General features: G+C 52.5%; 1 protein-coding gene across 1 annotated transcript; it reads right to left on the bottom strand.

The window, feature by feature from the left end:
- Positions 1-361: 361 nt before the first annotated feature.
- Positions 362-27,631, bottom strand: LOC149358201 (neprilysin-2-like). Its single transcript, XM_089567527.1, has 7 exons — positions 27,512-27,631; positions 26,600-26,656; positions 25,731-25,781; positions 25,016-25,132; positions 16,900-17,198; positions 2,827-3,030; positions 362-1,928 (listed from the first exon to the last, which is right to left on the bottom strand). Exons 1-7 carry the CDS (start codon positions 27,629-27,631, stop codon positions 362-364), a joined length of 2,415 nt encoding a protein of 804 aa, XP_089423653.1.

The raw sequence follows: 27,631 nt of genomic DNA on the forward strand, positions 1-27,631 counted from the left end.
AACCTGGGTACAGCTTAGCTGGAAGGGCTTCACATCACTTTTTTTTCTTAAATTTCCCAGCAGAGCAATTTTTTGCTGGCAGGACTGCGACGTTAGCGGGCACTCTCTACATGCCGAGTAATACGATAACAGCGTTTTAAACAACTATATATTAGGCGATTGCAAAGCAAATGAGATACGCGCCGTAATGGCAAGTCCGCGTGGGCACAAATACGCGAACTCTACTCTAAATCGCAAATTCATATTTAGAGTGCACATGACGGACGGTAAACGACCAACAATCGCAATCAGTCCGGTCAAGTCTTCAGTGCGAAGCTGCGGACAGCACCCGAGTCCCGCAAGCTCCAAACTCAAAGTTGTCTTACGTTTCTTTTCGCGTCACATTAAAGAACGTACATTTGACGGCAGGATTCATCGGCGACCCCTGCGGGCAATTGAAGGCGGCGGCGAAGTGCGGGAAGTTCTTGAGCGGGACGTTGCACTCGTCGCCCATGGTCTGTGGCCGCTTTGCGCACATCGCGTAGCAGTAGCTGAGAAAAAAGACCTGCTCGTCGGTGTACTCTTCGAGGCGATGGACCCTGAAGTCAACGAGACTGCGAAAGTCCGTGGCTATGGCGCCCATGAAGGAGGCGTATGCAAGCTCCAGCGCCGGCACGGTCGGGAACAGGCCCAGGGGACGTCCCACCGACGGACTCTTGCTGGTGCCGAGGTCGCAGCGTACCTTACTATCGTACTGCGACGCCGACGGCACCGACGACCCGACCCCCCACCAGCGAACGGCGCGTCCATCGTGCGTTAAGGACGTCCCTTTTCCGTCCAGCGTCTTTGTCAACTCTCGGGCGATATATCCCCCGAGGGAGGCGTACACGATAGCGAACGTAGCGTCAGAGTAGTACGCCGGAGGGGCCAACAGACCGACGGCGAGGCTCATCGTATTCGGAAGGTAGAGGTACGAACTGAGGCCGGTGGAAGGGAACATTCGACGGCTGTACACGTCCAAAAAAACCCTGCTCTTTCGCATCTGGCAGTAGACAATCGAGGCGTTGATCAGGTTCGACATGAAAGTCTCGCCGGTCATGTCGGGGAAGGCCGAGTACAGTTCGCGTCGCGACTCTGAGCGAAAGAATTCCTCGGGCGGTAGCACGACCCGTGTCATGAGGTCCAGCTTGCGCCAGGCCTCTTCCTTGACACTCTGTTCCACCCAGGTGAGCTCATTGATGAGAATCTTCAGCCTGTTCTTGATCCTCTTCACGAAGCTGTCAATGTTCAGAGGCGTCAAGCCAAACTTGTCGGTCAGTGGCTTGGACACGCTAAGCAAGCCCAGCTTCGAGTCGACGTAGTCCAAGCACGCTTCGTTCTTCAGCGCGACTCTTCTGTCGGCTTCCGCCCAATAGAAGCGCAGTGCGGGTTCTCCTAAGACGGCCCACAGGTGCGTCTGTATGAACATCCAGGTCAGGCCGATGATGAGCGCAGACTTGTTGTTCGCGTGGTCCTTGATCAGGCTGTCGAGGTTGCTCAGTATTCCGACGTGCTCGACGATGACGGGGCTGTCCGGCTTCCACTCGAAGTGGACGTCGTGCTTAGCGAGCATTTCAAGCCAGATACCGGAGGGCAGAGACTGTGTCTTGTTGTCCAGGGCGCTGACTGGGAACCATTCCTGATCGGGAAGATCGTCCATGATGCGGACCTTGGTGTCGAGGATGGCGTTCTCAGCCTCGCGCAGTTCCTCGACGCTGATGGGCACGTTGGTGAAGTTTACGCCCAGCGCTGTGTAATGGCCCTGCACTATGGCCAGGTAGTCATTGGCCGCCATCGGATCGGAGACGCGCTTGTTCCAGGCAGCGTCCAGGCGGCCGCGTCCTATGAACAGCTTGGGCGCGTCGTGACCATCGATTACGCTCACGTCGAAGAGGAAGTTCATGCCCCACCTGGATCAGGAATCACCAAGCTCTTTCAGCAGCGTTCATTTCTCGTAAGAGAGCAAAAATTATCGCAGCCTTAGCAGAGATGCCTTTAATGATTTTGTTAGAGCCGGGTACATAAAGTGGAAACGATCTAGCAAAAACTCAATATTGGACATATAAGCACGTTGTGAAGCTCACCGGACCAGTACTGCTTTAAATGTGTGCGGAACCCTTGCCCAATTGGACCCATCAGTATTTTCAAAGGTGTTATAATACCTATAGTTTGTTTTATAGGAGCTGCTGCTTTCAAGAAAGCGTCTAATATATATGGTTTATTCGGCTCTTCCTATGCAACCCTTCAGCGCTCTGAGAAAACTGAAACGAATGAAAACTAGCAGTGCTGAAACTAACCTAAACTGAAACTCTCCCAAGCAAGGAGTCTTTATTAGTAAATAAGGCTGTATATATAGGGCTTCACCCCGTGCATTGTATTTGACGTGACCCTTACCGTAGCCAACAATTCTGGACAAACGCATTTCCGAACGGGAAAGAGTCAATGAAAGCAAATTTTGTCATGTATTTTAAGATTTCACTACAACAATTAATATACCCGCAGACAACTGGCGAACAGGCTTGCATTTTTTTCTTTTTGCTATTAATGGTTTTGCGATCGTCAAAGGCGTTCCCCATTGGTTTTCTACGGCAGTCTTAACTGCTCCTTGCGAGATAACAGTACTTTACAATTAACTATTGTTCAAAAGTATTGTTCAAAAATGTTGGACATGACGTACCGAAACGATCCTAAGAACGGATTACCGTTCGTAGGGTTTGTTTTATGGGTATAAAGTATAACACTGGGTATAAATTCCACCCTATGCCATTGACCAGTAGTGTGATCAGACATTACACCAGCCATCCTCACTTGATCGCCAGGCTGAGCATGATGTCGAGCGGGTGCATGGACTTCTTGGGCTCTTCATGTGGCCACACTAGACCGATGGAGCGCTTGAATTCGAGGAACTGGCGCAGGTTCTGGTCCCTGTTCTCGCGGGCCTCGATGCAACTGGTGAAGAACGTCTGAGCCATGTTTTGCTTCTTCCTCTCCTTCTCCAGCACCTTGATCGCCCTGCGCGTCCAGGAAGGACCACTCACCAGAGAATATGCGGCAAGAACAAGTGGCCTCTTTGTTATTCTCCTAGGGAGCGCTAAATGCTCATCTAGAAGGATAACGTTGGATGGGCTTTCGCGGGTTCCGGAAAAAAATGTCCCCGGAAAAATGTCCCTGGAAGATAAGTCCCTGGAAAAAAGGTCCCCGATAAACATCCCCGGAATAAACGGCCCCATTTGCGAAGTAGGAAAAAATGTCTCCAAACGGGTACCATCAAACGTCTGGTAACCCGCGGGGATTTGAGCATCAGGCCGCCTCACATTTAACATATTTGACCCATATTACATTTTTGTCAAGTGGGTTCTGGAGGAATTCATTCTTTTGGCAGTTTTTCACTTGAGGGCATTTTTTTTTTTCCAGGGGGCGCTTCCTAAGGGTGTGGAAAACCTGTTCCCCCCCTTCGTGTTCGACACGGCCGACCATTATCACCGTGCGTCAAGACAGCATCGGCTGGGCGAGGAGGGAAGTTTCCCTCGTGGGGTAAGCGGAAGCAGCGACGGTAGCGCCACCTCGAAGGCTACGCGGAGGAGGAGGAGGATAAACTTTATTTTCGTCGACAGATGTATCTGACGGTGTGGGGTTATAGCCCCATCAAGTGGCCATGAGCCCGTGGCGTTCGGCGACTTCTAGGGCTCTTGTCACAACCCGGATCTGTGTGTCCGAGTCGGAGCTGAGCAATGCGGCCTCCCACTGGTCTGGATTCGAGAGCTGCAAGCCTCTAGGGGGGTAGTCCCGAGGGCAAGCCCAGAGTATGTGGGATAGAGTGGCATGTTGGCCACACATTTGACAGGAAGGGGAGTAGACCCCAGGGTATATGCGGGCATATATCGCGGGGTTGGGGAAGGTGTTCGTTTGGAGTTGCCTCCACGCAACTTCTTGGGGTTTGGTGAGAGAACTATGTGCGGGGGGATATAGAAGTCTACCTAAGCGGTAGTGCATGGTTATGTCATGAAATGTGACCATACGATCTCTCGCCGTCCGCAGGACGGGCGACACCACAACCCGGTCGACGAATCCTCGGGCATAATTGTGGGCCGCCTCGTTGCCTGGATGCGACGAGTGCGCAGGGACCCAGATCAATTGGATCGGGCGGAGTTGAAGTTTGGTGGAGTGGAGGAGAGAGAGGGTGACAGGGGAGACCCGGCCTTTGGCGAAACTACGAATCGCCGATTTAGAGTCGCTGAAGATGGTTTCTGCAGAGGTGGAGACCATCGCCAAGGCTATGGCCGCCTCCTCGGCCTCTTCAGGCAATCTGACGGGAATGGAGCACGCAACTAGCGGCCGTCCACAGTAGTTTACAACCGCGAGCGAAAAAGCTTCGCGGTCGGGGTATTCAGCGGCGTCGACATAGACTGCTGTCTGATCTGTTAAATATTTTTTTTGCAGAGACTTAGCCCTGTGCTTGCGGCGAGCGACATGATACTCTGGGTGCATATTTTTAGGAAGAGGGGTAACGATAAGGTTACTGTGGATATGGTGTGGAAGCTGGACCCTGTCGGGTGCGGTTGTTTCGAAGCGTATTCCAAGCTTGTCGAGTATGTGACGTCCCGTGGAGGTGTGAGTGAGACGCTCGTACTGAGAAGTGAGATGAGCTTCCGAGAGCTCCGTCACAGTGTTGTAGACCCCTAATGCCAGTAGTTTATACGTGGGGGTCCGGTGGGGGAGATGAAGAGCCGCCTTGTAAGCCTGTCGAATAAGGCAGTCAACGCGGTCCTGTTCCTGGCAGCTAAGGTAGAGGTAAGGGAGGGTATATGTGAGGCGACTGATAACAAACGCCTGAACAAGACGTCGGAGGTCAGCCTCTCGCATGCCTCTATGTTTATTAGCAATGCGACGAATTAGACGAATGGTCTGCGATACAGAGACTGTAAGTTTAGCTAGAGTGTCGGTGTTTTTCCGATTGCTCTGGATGAGGAGCCCCAATACCCTAATGGTGGATACTTCGCGTATGGGCTGACCACTAGCAGTAATGCAGATGGGAGGATGGCCGTGGAGGCCGGGTTGACCTCGGATAAGCAGCAGCTCGGATTTCTGAGGGGAGCACGAGAGGTCGGCTGCGGCTACATGGCGCTCAATGACATCGACCGCTTGTTGAAGTGCGGATTCGACCTCAGCATCGTTGCCTGTTGAAACCCAGAGGGTAATGTCGTCTGCGTATAAGGTATGGGATAGCCGGGGGATAGCATCTAATTTAGAAGGTAGCGTGAGCAAGGCGACATTGAAAAGAAATGGGGAGAGAACGGATCCCTGGGGGGTGCCATTGCTACCGAGGTTTATAGGGTCTGAGAGGAGAGAGCCAAAGCTAAGTTCAGCTGTACGACCAGAGAGGAAAGTACGTATATACTCGTAGGTACGGTGACCAGGATTTAACAGGGAGAGGTTAGTGAGAATAGCTCGGTGCGAGACGCTGTCAAATGCTTTAGTTAAATCAAGCCCTAGAATAGCCTTTGTGCCCGCTCTGGTAGAGGGGCACAGTATCTCTCGTGAGAGCTGGATCATAATGTCTTGCGTAGAGAGATTTGAGCGGAAGCCAAACATGGTGCGAGGTAGGAGATGGTTATCTTCAACGTAATTATTGAGACGGTTGAGAATGACGTGCTCCATCAGTTTCCCAGCACAGGAAGTGAGGGAGATGGGGCGGAGGTTTTCGAGAGCTAGTTGTTTTCCTGGCTTCGGTATGAAAGTCACGCGTGCATGTTTCCATGCTGCGGGGATTTTACCCTCTCTCCAGCAATCATTCATAAAGGCAGTGAGGGCCTCAATGGACGGGTCATCTAAATTACGGAGAGTTTTGTTGGAAATGCCGTCCGGTCCCGGGGCCGAGTTAGGACGGAGCTGAGTGAGAGCGAATCTTACCTCAGCTTCCGAAATTTCCTGATCGAGGGCAGGGTTGGCACCGCCCATGTAGGGTGGGAGAGGGTCCGGGGAAGTAGTATTGAGATAGCGTACACGAAGTTCATCGAGAAGATCCTGGTCTGAGCCGGGGTGTTGATGGACTATGCGGGAAATGGTGTCTCGTTTGGATGTTTTGCAACCGTCTGGGTCTAAAAGGTAACGGAGAAGGTGCCAGGTGCGAGTTAGCCCGAGCTGTCCACGCATGTTGTCACAAACTTGACCCCATTGCTGGGTAGTCAGTGCGATAGTGTGCGCCTCAATCTGTTTGTCTATCTGAGCTACTCTACGCCGAAGCGTTCTATTGTGGCGCTGTTTTTTCCAACGGTTTTGAAGGCTTTCGCGGGCCTGCCATAGGTGGAGGAGACGGCTGTCTGTATTGGATTGATCAGCTGTGATAGGTGATTCTTGAGTAGTAGCAGAGACATCTGCCTGCAGTTTGGAGATCCACTCGTCCAGGTTATTAATCTGGGTAGGGGCGTTTTGAGCGCGTAGGGAACGAAACTTGTCCCAATCCGTGATTAGGGTCGGGCGACCTCTCCGGCGGAACGGGGACATGCTGAGGGTGGTCGCGAGGAGATAGTGGTCGCTGCCGAGGGTATTCCCAGTGTTCAGCCACTGATCGAACCGTACGTTTTTGCAGAATGTCAGATCAGGTGAAGTGTCAACAGAAACGCTGTTTCCTACGCGGGTGGGAGTGTGAGGGTCAGTAACAAGGGTGAAGCCCAGTTCCTGTGCTCGCAACCACAGTGTGTTACCCTTTCGGTTGGCGGTGCGGTAACCCCAAGCGGGGTGGTGGGCATTGAAATCTCCTACAATGAGGAGACCAGAATGGTGCGCAAGCCTGTTGACCCGGGAAAGAAGGGTGGTGAAGTTGCGTCTTCTGTCTCTTGGAGGGCTATAAAGGTTAAGAATGAAGAGGCTTTGGTCGCCCCTTTTACGAGGGAGGAGTTCGAGCAAGACGCAGTCTACCCCAACGTCGTCTAAGGAGTGTTGGACGGCCGTCAGGTCGCGTTGAACCAAAATAGCGGTGTCGGGAGTGGTGACATCTAGGGGGGAGTATGGTTTATAGCCAGGTAGTTTCACTGGGCCATGAGTTTCCTGAAGGGCGATGATATCAGGGGGGATGTCGGAACTTTGGACATACTGCTGCAGGTTGCCTCGCTTGCGGCGAAACCCCCTGCAGTTCCATTGCCACACATTAAGTAGGTGGCGGGGCGCCATGGTGAAGTGTGGGTAAAGCTAAAATGGGTAGGGTGGTGGGAGCGTGCGGCAAGCGACCGTATGGTTTAACGCGCGTCGTGTGGAGGGCGGCCGTTGCGTCTCCCCTAGCTTCAAGGCCTGTGACGCGTGTTTGGATCTGTTGCATGAGGGTGTTAAGTTGTTGTTGGATTTGCTGCTGCATTTGTTGTTGGAACTGGAGCATTTGCTGTTGGATTTGTTGGGAGAACTCAGCAAATTTCGCTTCGAGCTTAGCATCAATTTTAGCCTCTAAGTTTTCCTCTAGGCGAGCCTCAAAATCCTCAAGGTCGGCAAAATTAACATAGCGTTCTGAGCGGGAGGTAGCTTTCCGCTTAGAGGGAGGACTAGAGGTAGTATCTTTGGGTTGCGGGGGAGTAGATGGGGGCGCCTGAGGTGAGATGGTAGGAACAGGTTGAAGTGGTAGAGTGGCATTTGTTTGAGGTGGTGGATCGGGTGCAAAGGGTGGACGCTTTAAGGAAGCGTTTTGTTGTTGGAGTCTATGATTGCTAGCTTTAAGGGCTGTTATCTCGTCGCGCAGGGCTTGCAGCTCTGAATCACGAGACTGAGATTGCTGAGAGTGAGAAGCCGCAGCTGCCCAGCTCACCTGGTTTTTCGTGGAGGGCTCTCGGTGAGGAGACGACTTGGAGTCTAGGGGTGGGAAGGACTGGGAGCGATTCCGGCTGGAGCGCCGGTAAGAGGAGGAGGAGCGGTTGGAGTCCATTTTGGTCGAGGTGTTCTCAGCCCCTTGGCGACGGGTCCGGGATCGGGAAAGATGGGAGGTGGAGGCACTGTCTGAGTCAGCTTGTAGCTGGCGTTTCAGTACGGCAGCAGGCACTTTGTAGCGGCGTTTACACTTGGAGGAACCAGTCTGGTGAGGACCAGAACAAACTATACAAGTGGGGGTGCATTCATGGGTTTCGTCAGGGTCGCAAACTCCGCAGTGAGGACACTTGGAGAGCTTGGGAGACGGGCAAACGTCCTCTCGGTGTCCCGTTTTGCGACAGTTAAGGCAGGCTTCCACTTTGTTCTTGAAGATGTAGCAGCGCACAGCACTTCCTGCGTAGGAGACTTGGCGGGGGACCTTTGTCCCTGCGAAAGTGATGACAATAGATTGGGTCTTGCCTAAACGGCGGGCGTAGAGAATGCAGTGTTCTGGATTCTGGGGTATCAAGTACTCCATGATTTCCTCCTGGGTCTCATCCACGTACTGGTGGTGAATGATACCTCGGACGTATGCGCCTGGCGGGGCCAAATAGGTGGCAACTGGGTAGCTTGTCGGGCCCAGGATGATTTCCTGTAGCTTCGTGTAAGTGATGGCGCGGTCCCGGTTCGGGGTGCTAAAGGTGAGGGTGTTGTGAACGAAATTCACCCGAAGGCGGTCCTCTGCGGTATCGGAGTAAGTCAAACGAAGGCTTGAGGTGATTGCTCTGCGAAGAGCGTTCTCGCCCCAGGAACGCAGATTGAGGCCCCCGCGAGGGCGAATGATGACTTTAAAGTCTTCAAGAGGGAGACGTGGCAGTGACGGTGCACCTCGAGGTAGCTTACGTGACGTGGAGGGAGGTAGCTGCTGGGACGCGGTATGCTGGGAGGACGCGGAAGGCGTCTCCGTCAGCGGTGGCTTGGGAGTGCGTTTCGATGAAGCGGCGGCGGAGCCGCGTTCGTAGCAGCGGGCTACATAGGTCCAGTCCGTGGGTATATAATCTTGAGGGGCTAGATCCTCCCCCTCCACGGTGACGACGTCCATGCTTGGCGAAGCACTGGGCCCGGCTGCGAAGCAGAGCCTATCGCCAGCGGCGGTAGGCTTAGCGAGGCTGGCGCTGGACTCGGTGGAAACAAGTGTCCATGCAGGTCACAAAAACGGAGTGCCGGTCCCGAAATTGGGCTGGGCAGGTGCCGAGCACCTTCGTGAACTTCGGGAGACACAATAAGATTCGGCGGAAGGTCAAAAGTCGGTCAAAATAGCAGAAATGGCCGGAGCCCATACGCACACGCGTCTGCACACCAGGCCAGGAACGCCGACTCTCAAGGCTACGCGGAGCCCCGCGGAGCCGGTGAGGGTCTCTTGGGATCCGGCCAGCGTCACGAGCGGTTGCAGCCGCACGCTCTCGTCACCTTCCGCGATAGGCGCACAGAGATCTGTTGTGCCTTGCCGGTGGGCTTCTGGTTCCAGGCAGCAAAGCGAGCGCAGCAAACGCGCGCTCTCGTCACCTCCCCCATCAAATGCGTGGGGATGGCTTTGCCCCAAAGAATGCGGCGCGCACGGGAAAACCCGGCCGCCATTGTAGGAACTGTTCTGATCGGGGCCCCAGCCAGCGGAGACGGGCGAGCCGGACTGGCGCCATCGGGCTACGCTGATCAAAGGCGCTGTTTGTCGCAGAAAACGCAAGGAACGCTGGCGTGGGTGTGCTTCTGGAGTCGGCGTCGCCGTGAACAAATGCGTCTAATCCCCTTCGCCGGGGACGCTGAGTGCGGTGTTTCTCCCGGACTGCCCGTGGACCGACGGAAGAGACCCAGTGCCGCCGCGGTGGCTCAGCGGTTATGGTGCTCGGCTGCTGACCCAAAAGACGCGGGTTCGATCCCGGCCGCGGCGGCTAGAATTTCTTTGGAGGAGAAATTCTAGAGGCCCGTGTACTGTGCGATGTCAGTGCACGTTAAAGAACCCCAGGTGGTCGAAATTTCCGGAGCCCTCCACTACGGCGTCTCTCATAGCCTTAGTCGCTTTGGGACGTTAAACCCCATAAACTAAACTAAACTACTAAGAGACCCAGTGGCGGCGACGGCGGAGGCAACGGCGGCGCCGACCCATTGCTCGCGTTGGTCCTGAGCAGCCGACAAAGCGGGGGTGGTCACGGCTGATTTGTCCCTTCCACCCACCTGAAGAGGTCACCGGTGTGAGCCGTCAGCCCTCGCGTCTCCCACGATCAGGATCGCCACACAGCAGCCAACGACCTTTTGGGCCTGCTCGGCCCGCGGCAAACCAAACAGTTCGCGACGGCCAGGAGCCAAGTTCCTCCTTGCCAGTGTGTGTGTCTGTGTGGTGCGCGCTGTCACGTGGTGAGGGCGGAGCCTAAGAAGCTAACGGCCCTTTGGACGCTCAACCAGACACCGGATTCCCTGGCTAGGTGGCTACGGAATATCAACAGTATTTAAGCAGCAATCTGTGCTGTGTCACAGAGCTTTTCCCTGACCTCTTGTCGAGAGCTTCTTCCATGACCTTTGGTCTCTCTGTCTATATTGTAAATAATGTAAATAAACCATCAACTTTTCTGCGACTCCTGAAGGCTTCCCTCCGTAGACTGCCCACTTCGTCCTCAAGCGGTGAAGACCCTGGTCTCGAGACACCAGCACATCAGCGCGTACAAACGTTCGCCGCCGATACCTCCGAAGTTGCCCCCTGCCCCAGCCGGTAAGTCGGAAGCCCTTCTTACGTAGCCTTATATTTCCGAGGAATGCCTCGTGGATGTTCTGTAGCTATCTGGCCCGCTCGCTGTGTATTCATTGCAAGTGTAATAAATAACATATGAGTGTTCACGCTTTTTCGTCCATCCCTTTGTTTCCTCGAACACGAGCCCTACCCCGCAGTTAGCGAGCGGAAACGCTGCATCCGCGGAGTGGAAGTGCGGGGGGAGAATGCTGACCCCAACATAATTCCACAAGGGGACCTTTTTTCCCAGGACGTATCTTCCAGGGACATTTTTTCCGGGGTCGTTTTCTCCTACACCCGGGCTTTTGCACATAGCAAATAAAGACGTGCTCTGAAAAGCGACCGGCGCGGAGCAGTAGCACGCTCATTTTTTTTTATTAGCTTATTATTTTACCACCTTGCTCGCGGCTCGCCTCCATTTATGTATACGTACACCCCAGCAGAAAAACGGGACCGAAAATTTTCTGTGGTCAGAAAAGATTTTCGGTAATGCTCTTGACCATGAACATGGAGTAACAAGAGAAATGTCTGTAGTAACAAAAGAAGTCTAGCTGCTACAGATAAGTACTACAGAAACAACTGCAGTGCCACACTCATGTACTATAAAACAGAAAAATACGCCGTTACGACAAAATAAAAGAAACCCGTTGCCGTATTTTTGACATGGTTGTGTCATTTTTGTAGCGACAGCTACATTGGGCAGGAACGTGCGATTTCGCTGTGGCGGTGCTCCGAGGAGGCACAGAGACCGACCTTGATCCGTTGCCTAGCAACCGCCGCAGCTGGCGGACGCTGCGCGCTCGCCGCGCCATCTGGTATGGCGGTGCCAGTGGCGGAGCCACCGCCGCCGTTTGGTATGACGTCACACCGCTTACCTCGTCGTAGCGCTCGCCTCCGCTCGCTTCGCCAGCTGTGTCGCATGCTTTCGCTACGTATATGCTGGCATAGCCGAGCTAAGCCACTGCCAATTTTTTGCCGACGGGGCTATAGTTCTGCAGCCCATTCCTCCATCAATCCCCGTTCCGAAGGCTCACTTTCTAGTACCCTCGCGCATTTCCTCTCTCTTCTCGTTATCGAGGCTCCATCGGACAACGGCTTACAGCGGATAGCTGTTAAAAAAGTGCTAAAGTGTTGGTCGTGCAAATATAGAAGCTGCTAGTCTAAGTCGCCAGTGATATTATTTTTGAAGCAAGCAATGTCTTCTCTTCTAAAAGCGCTCTTAGAGGGCGCAGCGAAGGTGGCACCGTAGCCGCGCATAATCTGATGTCGCCGCTGCGGTACTCTCCCCTGCCGCTAGTCAATCACCAACGTCCGCCTTTGCGAACGCACGTACGAATCTTCCTGTATGAACTCTGTCAGCCGGCGTACGAACTCATGCACCATCGGCGGCTTCGCAAATTCCAGGAAAACAAGCTTGGCAAACTTTTGATTCACTCCAGAAGGAAACCGGCATAAACTAGCTATTCCGACGTCTAGTGCATATAAAGGAGCTCCGGTGACTGCACCTGCAACTTCGTACTTGAACGAGCACGAAATATAAGAGGAGAGAAAGCCGCAAGACAAACTTCAAGGCAGCTTAGAGCGCACGAACAGGGCTTTCGAGAAACTTTCGAAACAGAACTCCTCCAAGGTGGAAAACTACGCTGTCGAATTCTTCATACTACTAGGTTTTAATCCGTGAGGGCACTGGTGAAATAAAAAAAAAAAAACGGAATGCACAGAGAACTGTCCGACTTACCCAGTCGTTTCTCAATTAAAATTACGGCGGGCGTCGCTGTAGGCACAAGGTTAAAGTCATCACGTTCAACGTACGGCAGTCATGCTGTTTGCTACGCGCTCTTCCCGGCAACGTGTATGCACGTTGGAAGCTACATTAGCGGTTTCGAGGAACTGCAAAGAGAACTTCGGCCATTCTTAGATCTCCGCACCACCACAAATGGCGCAGGACAGCGTATTCCCACTTGGTTGTGCACGAAAAGCACGGCTGTCATTCGCACGTGCATGCCCCAGGCAGCACAGGTAATCAGCCCAGTATTGGAAATTGATGGTTTCACTCTGGCCCTATGTAGGAGCAACGTTTTACAATATATTTCCAATGTTGGCCCAATCAGCTGTGCTGTTCGGGGCGACGGCGGCAATCAACGCGACATATACGCCAACAGAGATACGCATTTGTTCTGTGCCTGGGCTTCGCATTTAGTAAACAGGCTTGAAATCTGTCAGTTTGGTCTTCTCGTCATATACGATGCCTGCGATTCTGGACAAAATGTTCGTGCAGAAGCGCATGTACTATTGGGTACAAAACTCTCCGGGACGCATACCAGGGAACAAAAGCCGGGAGCGCCGTTATTAGGCAGTTAATTAAAGCTAAATTTGCGGGAGTGAGATCCACACTCACGTGCTCCAATGTGATGCAGTGAAAGCAACGTTCGTTGGCAGGCGTGACACCTATGGACTTATGTCGCTATTTCCGCGTCCTGGAGACTTTTGTCCCCGATACTACACGCACTGGGTATCGAGGACCCGCACTCAGCCCAACACACATCTGACCATGCAGAGCACACGTTCGCAACCTGTGGTAATACGTAACAAACGTTATAGTAGCTATTCTTTTCCCACAAATAGAGCAATTATAATGTTCATCTTTTGACTTTTTAGATAAAGGCAATAGCGCCCGTCGAATTTATTTGATGCCTACGATGGTACAGAGTCGTGATGATCAGGCCGGCGATCGTGCCGAGGCAAATATGTGCCCCGCTACAATGCAAGCAACAGGAAAGCCGGAAGTGGGAACGATCCATTTCCGAACTAACAGTGACTACGATGCAAACAACAGGAAAACAACTTCCTGGCTAGCGGCGACTTTGTTTGGGGAACGCTACGGAAAGCGCCCAACCCGCAGCCTTGTCTGCTATCAGGAAGTTTGCGGATGAGGATTTTAAGCCCCTGCGGGTTCGAGCTTAGCGCGAGCCCAAAGGGCCCGGAACTTGGACTGGAGAGCAACCGGCTTGCCTTAAGGAAAGAGGCTTATACGTTCACGAAATAGGCTTCAGTATATGGCAGAAAATTACATGCGCCTCATGTCTGCTTGGAAGTAGCCAGGAGGAACTTTGCAAGTCGCAAGCTGCAGCGGAGCGACGTGGTAAAAACAACGGGAAGGCGTGAAGTGTGTCATACACGTAGAAAAGCCAACACTCCATTGCTGCCGCACTCGTGCACCGAACGCAGATAGCCCCATTCCTGGCAGTGGGGTGAAGCAGTGGGTAGAGCTATACGCCACCGCGCGACCCACATGATGAAATTGTACCAACATCAATTCTTCCCACTGTTAACACCAACAGTGGGCGATAGCAGAACGTTTAGAACCCGTGATCCCGAACGTACGAAAAAATTTTATGAGAAACTTCGGACATTCGAAAACACTGATAGGATCTGCTCGACGTACGTCAGAAAAAAAAAATGTTCTAGGTCCGTCCGACTGCTTCAAAAATATGCAGCCCAAGCGGTTTGATTCTAAGCCGTGTACCGGGGCTCTCTACCAGAGTTCAGAGTCGTAAGCTTGAGAGATTCGACGATGCGAATTCGTCTCGCCTTTTAGAGATTAAGGTCGATTAGGATGCCAAAACAGGCGGGCTCGAAAGCAAACCCTTCGGGGTGAATATTTCTGACAAAGTCTGTACCTTTAGCCGCATCTCTAAAAAAAAAAAAAAAACGCCGATCGGGTCAGTCAGACAAAGAGGCAAAACGACGCCGTCCAGAAGATCCCGCAGTTTGTGCCGCCTATAGGCAGAGACAAAACGCTGACGCCGTGGTCGCAAAAAATCCGTTTGTTGTAAACGTCTGTGTTGATATCGACCATATGCTCACAACGTCGAGCTGGACAGGGCCCCGAACGTGCACTTGAAACACAGACTCTACAGCCCAAGCCCCGTACCTGGCGGCGGCGGTGCGCAAGTGCGGTTTTCTGCCTTGACTAGATGTGTTGTATACGAAAGCAACCTCTACAAGAACTGCAACATCGACTGCTACCTGTCACGACTGGACGAGTACATCGAGGTGGCGTAGAGGTGAAGGCATGAAGCATGTCGTCCACTTCGTGCACCTCGCCTTGGTGCCCCATTGAGCAACTTCCATGCTGGTAGTCGACATCAAGACGGACACGAACTTTGTCCCGCTCATGAAACATCACGTCCAGTTCCTGCTCCCCCGTTAATGCCAAACTGCCGTCACATTTCCTGGTACCTGTATCGATCTCGCCTTTCAAAGTCCATCAATCGTAAATCGACTCGAGTACGTACACTCTAAACACGAATACGCCTATATGGGAGGAAAAAGGGAGTAATCTGTACTTTTAGCTAGCGCACTCTCTTTTATGAAAGAGCCCGCTAGAGGACACCTTACTCCCGTTTTAATACCTTGTTTAGAGTGTATCGTGCCACTTCTCGCAGCAAAGGACTACGTTCGCCACCGCAAACGACTGTTCCACAAGTGGCAGTCGTGTGTGCAGTAAATAAACGGCAGTGCTTCTCTGGAAACAATGTCTCTCAACTTATTTACCTCAATATCACCGCAAATTCAAAATACAAAAAAAATCGCAAAAATTGCGAGGACACTTAGGCAACTAAAGTGTCAAGAGGCGAAAGCCGAGGACACTATGTCGTGACGACTTCCGGTGAATGTGACGTCACACCGTTCCCGCGGCTATATCGATACCCAATTTATATATCTTTCGAGGATCTTATCTGTTAATTACACTTAGTTACACATTGTTACATCTAATTTGACACAAATTCGTCGTTTTTCCGACCATTCTGTAAGAATTTTCACTATGCCCTGACGACTTCCGGTGGATGTGACGTCACATCGTCCCCGAGGCTATATAGACGCCCGCGCTATTTCGACGCAATTTTGACATTTTTGCCTGTAATTAATTAACTAATTAATCCACAGTCATCAAACTCGGCTTCTAGGTTCATTTTTTCCTCCTCTATCTGAAGCAGCCATTGGTTTTCCTCTATCTTTTTTAGTTCCGGAGCTAAACGTGCGTGACACGCTTTGTTAACGGACGACAGTATGAGCCATTATAGGCTTTCGCCTTAAAAAATGAGAGCAACCAACAGCAGCGCTCTAAATGTGCGTTACAACTAGCGTAACCATCCAGTGACCTTTTTTTAAAGAGTGACCCAAAATCGATGTCCAACCATAACTGGGCGTGACCGACAGGATGGCGACCTCCAAATTTGGCCCGGGTAATTTCCAAAAATTTGGCCGGGCCACCCCCGAAATTTAACCTTGGCCGATTTGGACCAAAATCGATGTCCAACACGTCCTGACCACCTTAGCGCATGCCCTCTCTTGCGTCCTCATACAGCGCGCATGCAAATACACTGCCTCTCAAAGTTCTTCGGAAACCTCCCGTGAATCTCTAACAGTTGCTATGCGAAGCAGTGCGGAGGAGATTTTGTTGCTCTTCAAGAGTAACAGACTGTTTCGACAGTCATAAGAGTCGTGTTCCTAACCGGTTGTGAAGCGTCATAGTGTCCTCATCCCCAAAGAAGACGCAATCACAAAACAAAGCAACTGTTTACGCGGTCATCACGAAGCGGCCCGGAAATTTTTTTCCAAATAGACTTCCCCAATTTTCTCTTCGGCACCTCTTGACTGTTTCCCACACGAGATAACCTCACCACATGGTAAGGTTACTATTCGTCTTCTCGCCCATTGTCACCTCCCGCATTAGTTGTCGATACGCCATATAACCAATTAAATCCATTATTCGCGGGTGACCAGAAACTAAAGAAATATGACGGGAATAACCCCCTTGCACAACATGACCGAATTTACAGATGAATTTCAAACTCGTGCCACATTTGGTGAACACCCAGCCACAATTTTAAGAGTGGTAGCTCTGCTAACCGCAAAAGTCGCTCACCATTCAGTGCTTGATTTGACTGGTTTAAACTCGAGAAGCACAGCATAGCAACAGATTGACAGATTTACCTTGGCCGATTCGGACAAAAATCGATGTCCAACCATAATTTAGCGTGCCCGTCATGACGGGGACCTCCAAATTTGGCCTAGGCCATTGCCAGAACACCAGCACTCGACCTTTGAGGGTAACCGTGTTTAAACCCTGCCCAGTTTTTTTATAATCACTGTTCGTTCGCCCGAGTTTAGAAAACCACCGGATGCTTCAGGCGTTCGCGCTTTTTCGCGGCATACGCCCTACTGCATTCATCAGCGCTCCAGAGGTGAGAGGGGGCGCTTACATGTCCAAGGCGTCGGAGATCATGTCCTCCTCGGTGGAGATCTTGCGCAGCGCATCGTCCCAGTTGCCGCACACGTGGGTGTGAAAGTTGTCGCACGGGTCGACGTCGTGGTTGATGGCCCTGTAGAGCGTATGGCCGTGCAGGTCGCAGCCCTTCGTCATGCATATATCCACCCTTCTTGTAGGAGCGCGCGGGATCATGACGTAGGCGACCGCGGCGGCCGCCACCATCACCAGCAGCGCCACAATCCCGGCCACCGCAATCCAGAACTCGTTGCCTTTGTTGTCGACCATAGTGGTCTGGAAGCGCAGAAAATGCGATTTTGTGAACTTATCGCCATCAACAACCCGCCTTTTCCCCGATTATACTGTGGTCTGCAGCGTGATCATTACGCACAATGCGGCTACAGACGCTCGGACCTGTACTTCGTCTAGCAACAAGTTACTCTCTTAAAGGGGAACTGCGATATTTTTCGCTGCCAGTTATCGTCAAAGCATCAAAGTAAAAATAATTATTCAAAGTGGAGCATGTGAGCTCAAGTTATTCCACTTAAGAAATTACAGATAAAAAGATAAGACGAAAACGCATTTCCCTCGCCCAGTGCCGAGGTGGGGCGCTACCAATGAGTGCCGCGCCTTGCACACGTACAGGGGAAGCGAGCGAGCAATTGCTGCTTTGCCATGCAGGCCCACAACCGTGTATTTCGAATGTGTCTACGCTCAGCGTATTCGCCCTTATTAGGATTGGGTCAGCGTGGTCGGGCCGGAGGAGGGGACGAGGAAGTCGGAGACGTGCTTACGAAAAGAAAACAAGGGAAGGGAAAACGTTATACAGGAATATTTACATTATATACAAAAGAGCAACTGAGAGTGACTCTAAATGGAACGGAACTTCTTCGCTAACGGGAGTGCACGGGAGTCTACAAAACAACTTCCCGTTAAATAGGGCTCGGATTCCCCAGATCCCTGAGTGGGGAATAAAATTCGAAAAACGATGTCCAATAGCATGGGCAGATGTGGACGCCGGTGGTACCACCCATGGCAGGGGCGGTGCTGGGCTGTCCCGCTCTCTCGCACCTCGGTCGATGGGAAGGGGTAGAGGCTGAGTAATCAAACACTGCGGGAAATGAATCTCCCGCAGTCTACCGGCAGGTGAATGACCATCCTCGTGATTCCCCGCCGGATGTCCAAAACTCGAGACCTCTGTCGAGGACACAGCCGTCTTTCAATCAGCACATCACCACTCTGTCCGGCGACACGAGGGTAGACGCGGCCACCTGACGCCGCCATTGTCGCTGCTGCTTCCGCCTCTGCTGCCTTCTTCGCCACCCCTCTCCGCATCGGCCTTCGCCGGTCTTCGACCTTCGCCGCTGCCACCGTGGTCACCCCGGCCAGGGAAGTCCGCTGCCTTAATCCACTTAGGCAGGAGGAGAGGCATCACAGGCACTACACCCTCCGCATACAAGGCATGGGCGACTCACGTAACAAAGGAAGTTCCCTGCTGTTTCTTTGGAATCGCGTTACCGTTGCTAGGATTGGAAAGCTACCACCGGCAACCCCAACCTCTTGTGCTCTGTTTGTATCTTCTTTTCACTTGTGGCCAAGATGTGGCTACCGCCTTTTTTTTTTACTGCGTAACCCCCACCCCCCTCCCCCCGTACCGACGCCAGATTCTTCCTTTCAAAAGCACCACCCCTCAGCTGCCTCTCCCCATCACACCTCCTAGCTAGAGGTCTGCCCACACACCCACAGCCACCATCTATCCACCTTCTCACCCCACCCCCACCCACCTTCACTCTTCCGAGGCACCATTTACAACCCAACCCTACCCTCCTGAAGCGCCGCCCACCACTAGCACACCTCCCTACAACCTCCACAACGCCTGCATCCACTAACAGCTCATGCAACCGAAGCATGAAAATTCGAAGATGAAATCGAATCCTAAGACGCAGTGGAAACGGCAGCTGCAACCCAGAAGCACCACCCACAAGCCACCTCCCTTCCTACCTCACTCCCTGCCTACCAAACCCACCCACCGCAATTTTCGAGAGAAGATAGGGACAGCGCTGGAGCTCCGCGAGCGAGGTACGAAAGGCAGGAAGGTTTGAATGACGTCACTCTCCCAGAGTACATGGCCGCTTACAATCCCAACACGGGCGAGAAACGAGGGCAACGAGCTGTGCGGTGGCACCGCAACTAGCGTCGAAGTGACGTCGTACGCGCCAAGAAAGAGCGTATCATGCTCTTCTACCCATTCATACACGAGACTGACATTTTTGAACAAAACGCATTTGAGCGGCTGTATGACGGGAACCAGAAGGGAAAACCAGAAGGCAAGCGTAGCAGGGGACGTCAGATCGAAAGTGAGGTGGGCGGATGAGTAAGAAGTTTTAGGGGACACGGTGGCCGCAGCTGGCACAGGACAGGGTTAACTAGAAGCAGGGGAGAGGCATTTGCCCAGCAGTGAGCGCAGACAGGTTGATAACGAGTACGAAAACTTCGAGAGCATCCTCGCCGGAAAGGCTGACTACTTCAGTGACGCTAAAGTATTGGAATCTGTGTGCGCTGCCATCATCAATGCAGATCAAACCAGTCTGCAAGGAGTACAGACTCAGCTCCCGTAGCCTTACCCGGTCAACTTAGTAGATGAAAACGACGACAGGGATCTGCTAGAAACGAGTAAAGAAACCGACACGAAATTCGTGTAAAAGAGTATCACTTTGAAAAGCTGTGATCGTAAAAGCATTAAGACAATATCACCACTGATTACGCAGGATCGTCGCATCAGATGGTGTGATCGTTTGACAATTTTTTTTTTTTTCACCTCTGACTTCTCGGTGCGGTTTAATCAGCAGCGCTCGCCTCCTCGATAGTTTAAAGCGAAAGGAAAAGCGTCGCTCCTAGAGTTTTTTTCGTTTAGTTCCGCCCACTTTCATTCTTTCTTTTCAGTTTGCGTACGATGCGAAAAGCTTACAGCAATCACAGACATCCCAGTCTGGGTCTATTTCCCGAGCATAAACGAACGACGTTCAAACCGGACATCCAACAAATCAGAAAAGCCGCGCCTAATCTTGCTGCCACCTCATTTCAAATGACGAAAATCGCCGCTGCGTTTTTACACTACCGGCTCGAAACGAGCATTCCTGGAGAAAATTAAAACAAGTGTAGGGGTGCGTTTATTAGGCGTCCTCAAGAGACCGAACCGCCGTGCACGATCTGGCAGCGTAGACGGGCGTAGCCAGCACCAAGAGAGCGGGGCAACTTCGTCGTCGTCAGGCGCAGCGTAGTGTCGGCGCATAACTTCGTCGTCGTCAGGTGCAGCGTAGTGTCGGCGCATGGCGGTAGCGGAACCTGTCACAGTTGGCACTCTACAGTTTCCCCCGGGTGAAAAGGGGCCAGCCTGGCGTCTTAAGGGGAAGGAAGAACAGAGGGGTCGTAGTACGGCTTCAGTCGGTTGACGTGGACAGTTTCGCGGCCACGGCGACGCAAGTCCGCAGCGGGTGCAACGGGCTCAACAATATAATTGACCGGAGAGGTTTGCTTGAGAACCCGGTAGGGACCATGATACCGATGCAGCAGTTTCCGCGAAAGGCCGGGAGTTGTGGGAGGCACCCAGAGCCACAGAAGGGAGTCGGCAGGGTAGGAGGTAGAGGCCGCGGAAGTGTCGCGGTCATGTTTTTGCTGCCACTGGGTCTGCGTGGTGAACGAGCGAGCAAGCTGACGGCATTCTTCGGCGTACCTGGCAGCGTCGGAGAGTGGCGTGGACTCGGAAATGTCGGGCCGGTAGCGAAGAAGAGTATTCATCGTGCAAGGGGGCTCGCGGCCGTACAGAAGAAAGAAGGGAGAGAATCCAGTCGTGGATTGTGTCGCAGTGTTATATGCGTAGGTGACGAAGGGAAGAACTTGGTCCCAGTTGGAGTGGTTGGCGTCGACGTACATGGACAGCATGTCACTGAGGGTTCAGTTGAAACGCTCGGTCAGGCCGTTGGTCTGAGGGTGGTAAGACGAAGCGGTTCGATGGATAATGCGGCATTCCTTGAGGAGGGCCTAAAGAGCGTCAGAAAAGAATACGCGTCCACGGTCGCTGAGCAGTTCTTGAGGAGCACCATGGCGAAGAATCAGGTTCTTTAGAAGAAAGGAAGCCACGTCGCGGGCGGACGCAGATGGTAATGGAGACGTTTCAGCATAACGTGTGAGATGATCCACGGCCACGATAATCCAGCGGTGACCAGCGGGAGTGGGAGGGAGGAGGCCGTAGAGGTCTATGCCAAAGCGTTCAAACGGGCGGGCAGGGCAGGGTAACGGCTGCAGTGGAGCAGGCGAGGTGTGAGGCGGACATTTACGCCGTTGACAGGATGGGCAACATCGCACAAAGTGGCGAACAAAGCGGTACATGCCACGCCAGTAGAATCGGAGACGCAGACGCGTGTAGGTTTTCAACACGACGCCGTGGGGGCACTGGGGGTACGCATGGAAAGCGGCACAAATGTCGGTGCGTAGATGGCGGGGGATCACTAGGAGCCATTTGCGTCCGTCGAACAGGTAATTGCGACGATAGAGGAGACCGTCCCGAATAGAAAAGTGACGGGGTTGACGTAAGAGGGAACGGGACGAATTATCAGTCGTAGGACTCGAAAGGAAGGTAATCAGAGTGGCGATCCAAGGGTCTTTCCGCTGCTCGGTGGACATGTCGGCAGTGGCAAGCGAGGACAAGTCGTAAGCAGACACAGGAGCAGGCGATGAAGCACTAGGTAGCGGCGAGCGGGAAAGAGCGTCCGCGTCATTATGCTTGAGGCCAGAGCGGTAAATTACATGAATGTCATACTCCTGCAATCGCAGAGCCCAGCGAGCTAAGCGGCCTGACGGGTCTTTGAGAGAGGCCGGCCAGCACAGGGCATGGTGGTCGGTTACTATACAGAACGGGCGACCGTAGACATAGGGGCGAAATTTTCCAATGGCCCAAATGATGGCCAAACATTCTCGTTCGGTAACAGAATAGTTGGCCTCCGCTTTGTTCAAGGTCCGACTGGCGTAGGCGACCACATGCTCTCGGAAGCCAGGTTTGCGTTGGGTGAGAACGGCACCCAGTCCAATACCGCTGGCGTCAGTGTGGATCTCAGTAGGCGCAGTCGGGTCAAAGTGGCGCAGGATAGGAGGCGAAACCAAAAGGCGGCGCAAGGGGTCGAAGGCGTCATCGCAAGCAGGCGTCCAAGCGGAGAGGTTGGAGCTGCCTGCGAGTAGCTGGGTCAGAGGAGCTATGATCCAGGCGAAATTCAAGATGAAGCGACGGAAGTAAGAGCAAAGGCCAACGAAGCTACGGATCTGCTTCAGTGAGGTGGGGTTCAGAAATTCGGCAACTGCACGAAGTTTGGCGGGGTCCGGAAGAATGCCGTCTGCAGAAAAGTCCGCAGAAAAGACGACGATGTCATCGAAATAGCAAAGACAACTCTCCCACTTGAGTCCACTAAGGATAGTGTCCATCAGGCGTTCGAAAGTTGCCGGGGCGTTGCAAAGGCCAAACGGCATGACGTTGAACTCATATAAGCCGTCAGGTGTTATGAAGGCAGTTTTTGAGCGATCAGCGTCAGCCATAGGCACCTGCCAGTAACCTGGCCTCAAATCCAGCGAGGAGAAATACTCAGCTCCCTGCAAGCAGTCCAGGGCGTCATCGATTCGTGGCAGGGGATAGACGTCCTTGCGTGTGATGTTGTTGAGCCGGCGGTAATCAACACAGAACCTGATGGAACCATCTTTCTTTTTTACCAACACAACAGGAGACGCCCAGGGACTGCGGGAGGGCTGTATGCATGACACCCCGACGGAGCACGTCGTCCACGTGATCAGAAATGACGCGGCGCTCAGAAGCCGACACACGATAGGGGCGCTGGCGAAGAGGGGCGTGTGTACCGGTGTCGATGGTGTGCGCAACGACAGACGTACGGCCCAAGGCAGTCTGAGGAAGATCGAAAGAAGACCTGAAGCGCTGGAGGAGGGCGACGAGTTGATCACGTAGCGCGGGTGGAAGGTCAGCGTCAATGGCACGGTGGAAGACGTCGGAGGGCGGTGGATCTTTCTTAACATCACAAGAGCTGAGCACATCGACATCGAAGGAAGCGGTGGTATCAGGAATAGGGTAGGGAAGGCAGGAATCAAGTTCTTCAATACGCCCAAGGCATTCACCTCGGAGCACTGCTGACGGGCACAAAGATGGGTTCGAGACGTAAATTGCACTTCGTCCATGGTCAATCGTCAGAACAGCAAAGGGAAGCAGGAGGCAGGGATGACGGGAAGCGGTTTCGGAAGGCGTGAAGAAAACAGTTGAATGAGTGACGCCGGCACAGGAGAGGGGTACGAGGGCAGCAGAAAATGGGGGAATGTCGGTATCAGTCGCGACCACAAGTTTGGCAGACTGCGTAGGTACGTCGCAAAAGGGAGCGTCACACAGCGGAGAAAAGGCAATTTCAGCTCGAGCGCAGTCAATAACGGCACGATGAGTCGAAAGGAAGTCACATCCCAGGATGATGTCGTGTGAGCAGTGAGACAGCACAATAAACTCGATGGTGGACAAAACATCTTGAATGAGGACACGGGCCGTACATGCGGCTGAGGAATGAATGCGCTGTGATGAGGCGGTGCAAAGCGAAAAGTCAGAAAGTGGGGTAGTCACTTTGCGGAGTCGGCGGCAGAGAGCTTCACTTATAACAGATACTGCAGCGCCCGTGTCGACGAGGGCGAGAACCTTGGCACCTTCCACGAACACTACGATTACATTAGCGGGACGACACGGAGGACTTGAGGAGTTCGAAACAAGCGCAGTTCTTGCCCCCGGAACTGCGGCTGTTAGTTTCCCTCAAGTGTCGCAGCCTCGGAGAAGGGGAACGGCGTCGAGGGGAAGGCGATCGACGAGTGGTGTAAATTTGGCGATCAGGGGAAACAAAGGGGGGGGGGGGGGGGGGGGCAGGTGGCGTTCTCGGCGAGGATAGTTCGGCATCGTACGGGTAGGAGCGCAGATCAGGTCGAGAAGGCGGAAGGCGCTGGCGGCAAAGCATGGCCGGGCAGACCACAGGCGTAACAGATGGGTCGGTTGTCCGCAGTACGCCAGGGATTCGTAGGATGTGGGCGAACTCTTGAGAACGGAGCTTGAGACGGGGGCTCAGGCGGCGGCGGAGGACGGAAAGAAGGGGCGGCCTGGTAGGAATCGGGTGCCGGCGTATGTCGTGGCCTGGCCACCGCTTGGGCGTACGTCAGGGGTGCTGTCACAGGCGGAGCACAGGGCTGGACGGTAGCAGATCAGCGACTTGGTCTTGCACGACACGGCGAATGGTAGGAGCCAAAGACGGGGTCGAGACAGGAACTTGGCGGGCTGGGTCTTGAAAATGTGATATGAGGGACAGCTGGCGAGCGACCTCTTCACGAACGAAGGCTTTGATTTGGTTGAGAAGAGGGGAGTCCTCAGGAGTAGTACCATCCACGATTTCAGAAATCTCCTTGGGGTTCAGGCCATCAGAATGACCCCTACTATTCGTATAAATAATAAAAACCACATGCTTGATTTGCGTCGCAGGGCCCCTTTAAAATGCAATTCCCTGTCTCCACCACAACAAACTGTTTTTAAAAATACCTCGTGGAACTAATTTAAAACAGCGAAAACAGCAAACCGAAATTGAAATTGAGTCCGTGGCCAGGGGAAGACGCTTCGCGTGAAACAGCGATGACGTCACAAATATTATTAGTAAAACACTCACACGCGCGTTAAATGGTCGAAGTAGTGACTGAAAATCATGAGTCCTTCCACAAACTGCCCGAGACGTCCTCATACAACGCTCAAAATTTTCTTAGTGAAGCGGAGAGCGGGTATTAACGTGTCGGGAATGTCTAGTGTTCCCCGTAGAAAGCAACTGAACTGAGGCCACGGAAACTGCAAACTTTAAAATCGATTATCTCAGGAATTAAGTATTGCGTGACTGACATACTTGGTGCAAGTGATCAGGAACGTGCGAAAAACCTACATTTCAAGTTTCATTAGGACATACGGCAACCTTGAAAATCACTCGGAGCTGACCAGCAAACGAAGTACACGTTGGCTTCCTCTACTCGGAGAATACTTCAGCACTCACTGTTCTTCTGGACCAGTACGTATCGCCTTCGGTGTTCCTCCTTTTCTTTGAAACGGTGGTTGTCATCTTGGACACCGCGGTCTGATCGGCATGCTTGTCCTCTACATTGGTGGTGGCCTGCAAACGAACGAAAAACGGAACCATTTCGCTCGTTTAAGTGAGCGGTCAATACCAATCTCCGTCGCCAGTATGCTGAAGCGCTGGGTGGTCTTATTAGGCACTAGTAACTATCACTCAAACTGGAAAAGTTGAATCCTTTCATCGTTTTAGAGCGCAGCTCTTAGGCGCCCGTTTCTGCGTTTCGCGGCGTCGCCGTGGCCGTTGTTCGTTATAAGCAGCAGTGGACACCTTAGTCGAGCTTTAAGCTGGGAAACCAATAGAGTGGGAGCATGGAAAGCAGAGGGTAAAATTGGTAAATTGGTTTTTGAGGAAAGGCGCAGTATCTGTCTATATATCCAGTATATGCAGTATCGAGCATATATCCATCTATTTCTCCGACCACAAAGCTTCCTTCATGACAATCAAGAACTGTTAGTGGTGTGTTCCTTGAAGAAGGAATATGTGTGAAAAATAACAAGTTGTCTGTAACTGTATATACATGTCTTGCTCGAATTCTTTGCCTCAATCTATCGAAAAGCTGAAACCCGATGAGCTGCGCTCAAATTTCTCATTAGGAAGTAACGTAATCGTCGACACCTTTTTTCTTCGAACTCACTGAAAACTTGGTCGCCGGGTCATCATGCTTGTCCTCTACTTTGGTAGAGGGCTGCAAACGAAAAAAAAAAGAGGTAATGAACTAATGAGAGTGAGCAACCTGTAGGTTTGGTGCTAGCCAGTGTGCGAAGAGAGAGAGAGAAAAAAAACGAAACTCCAACTGCGCTGACTACGTTGACAGCTATCACTGCGCAGTGAACTCAGGGTAGAGAGATGGCAAGACGGACTTCTTAGAAAATTCAATGTGAAAAAAGAGCGCAAGGAAAGCCTCTGTCTGCTGGCCTTCAAAACGTACTGAGGTTCCCTGCCCAACCCTCAGTGTTCGATCTTGTCGTTCATGCTGAGGACTGAGTCATAAAATATAATCTCTGTGCTGCACCAAAGGTTGCGCTCTAACTATACTTCGTTTCATTTATTTATTTATTACATATACCTGCAGCACCCGAGGGTATCATTGCAGGGGGGGGGGGGGGGGGGGGACACAATAACTTCTTATTTGACCGAGAGTACACATGATACCACGCTACATGGTGCCACGCTGTGAAAGGTATGAAAGTAGTCCGTGTGAAAATTAAAGGGAGAGGTGCCACTCCACGCTTATTCTGTGGCCGAGTGATCGACGGTAAGATAAGGCGACTGCTTGTCGTCAGCAATAAAAGCACATTTACTCAAGCTCATGACGAATGTATTATGTAATAAGACTGCAGGCAAACCATTTCCTGCTTTTCGCGCACCACAAGGACGCACTACTTTTTGATCGCGGATGTACACAACGCGAACAAGGGCGCTAGCTTTGACAGCGTTGCTCCTGATTTATGAAACGGAGTTTAGGGATGTCTAATCTTTTTTTCTTTGCTTTCTTGGACTCACTTGAACCACCGCCGCCCCGGCCTGGTCGTCAGGCTTTGCCGCTGGGTGGCTTGAGGGCTGTCAACATCAACAAGCGATGAAACAATTGAGTTTGTAGGAATAAATGTTCTGTAGTTTTTGTTCTCGACAGTACGCAAAAGTGCTGCGGAAAATGCGACTGCGCCGATCACTCGAATGTATCAGCGTATACTGTGAATCAAAGTCACATTATATCTGCGCCCTTAACATGGGTAAATAAGTTCAATCGCCATAAAAATACTTTCTGGGGCAGGCATTCTTATGAAGCCCGCGGGGGATCATACGGCTGTCGAGTCGCTTCGTTTTTGTTGTCAATTTCACCGTTTGAAAAAAAAAATGGCTGTGGCTTAGCTAAGGTTAAGCCTGGATATCTCGAAGCGAAAAGCTCTCGCTGCTTTTCAGCCAACTCCCAAGCTGCCACTTCTGGATCGGTGTTTCTGCGCCGTCCGACTTTTGCTTGTTCTTCTCCTTCCATGGCGAGTGTCTGCGCCTGTTCTATGGGCAAGCGCGCCTTATACACCCCTCCTTTCAAATGCGCACTGCGCATGGCTGCGCCGAAAGGTCAAACGGTGGCGATGAGGAGAAGCGGCGGCGCACATGCGCAGTAGCGCGCGGCAGCGGCGAAAGGTCAGGCGACGGAGTCAGCGGCGGCGGCGGCGACGGCGGCCACCTGCGCCGTGCGTGACGTCGCTCGGTTTCGCGCATGCGCAGAAGTGGCAAATCTGTAGTGTGGCTCACGCGAAGCGCGGTGTTGACTAGCCTAGTGAAGCTTTTCACTTCAAAATACGACCACACATCCCCGAACACCGGCAATGTCACCGTGCACCCGGTTCGCGCCTTCCCGCAGAACCTAAGCCGAACTCAACCCATACGTGTAGTTCGCCGTGCACTTGCCTTTGCGGCTTCTTTAGCCTCGTGACTTTGACGGCGCTTCGCCTTGGCCTTGTGCTGAGACCGTTCCTTCTTGACCTTCGAGGGCGTAGCTGCCTTTTCCGTTGGAGAAGGCTGCGCCAT

Source organism: Amblyomma mixtum, chromosome 2, assembly GCF_055824585.1.
Source record: "Amblyomma mixtum isolate Tamu chromosome 2, ASM5582458v1, whole genome shotgun sequence".
Classification (NCBI taxonomy): Eukaryota; Metazoa; Arthropoda; class Arachnida; order Ixodida; family Ixodidae; genus Amblyomma; species Amblyomma mixtum.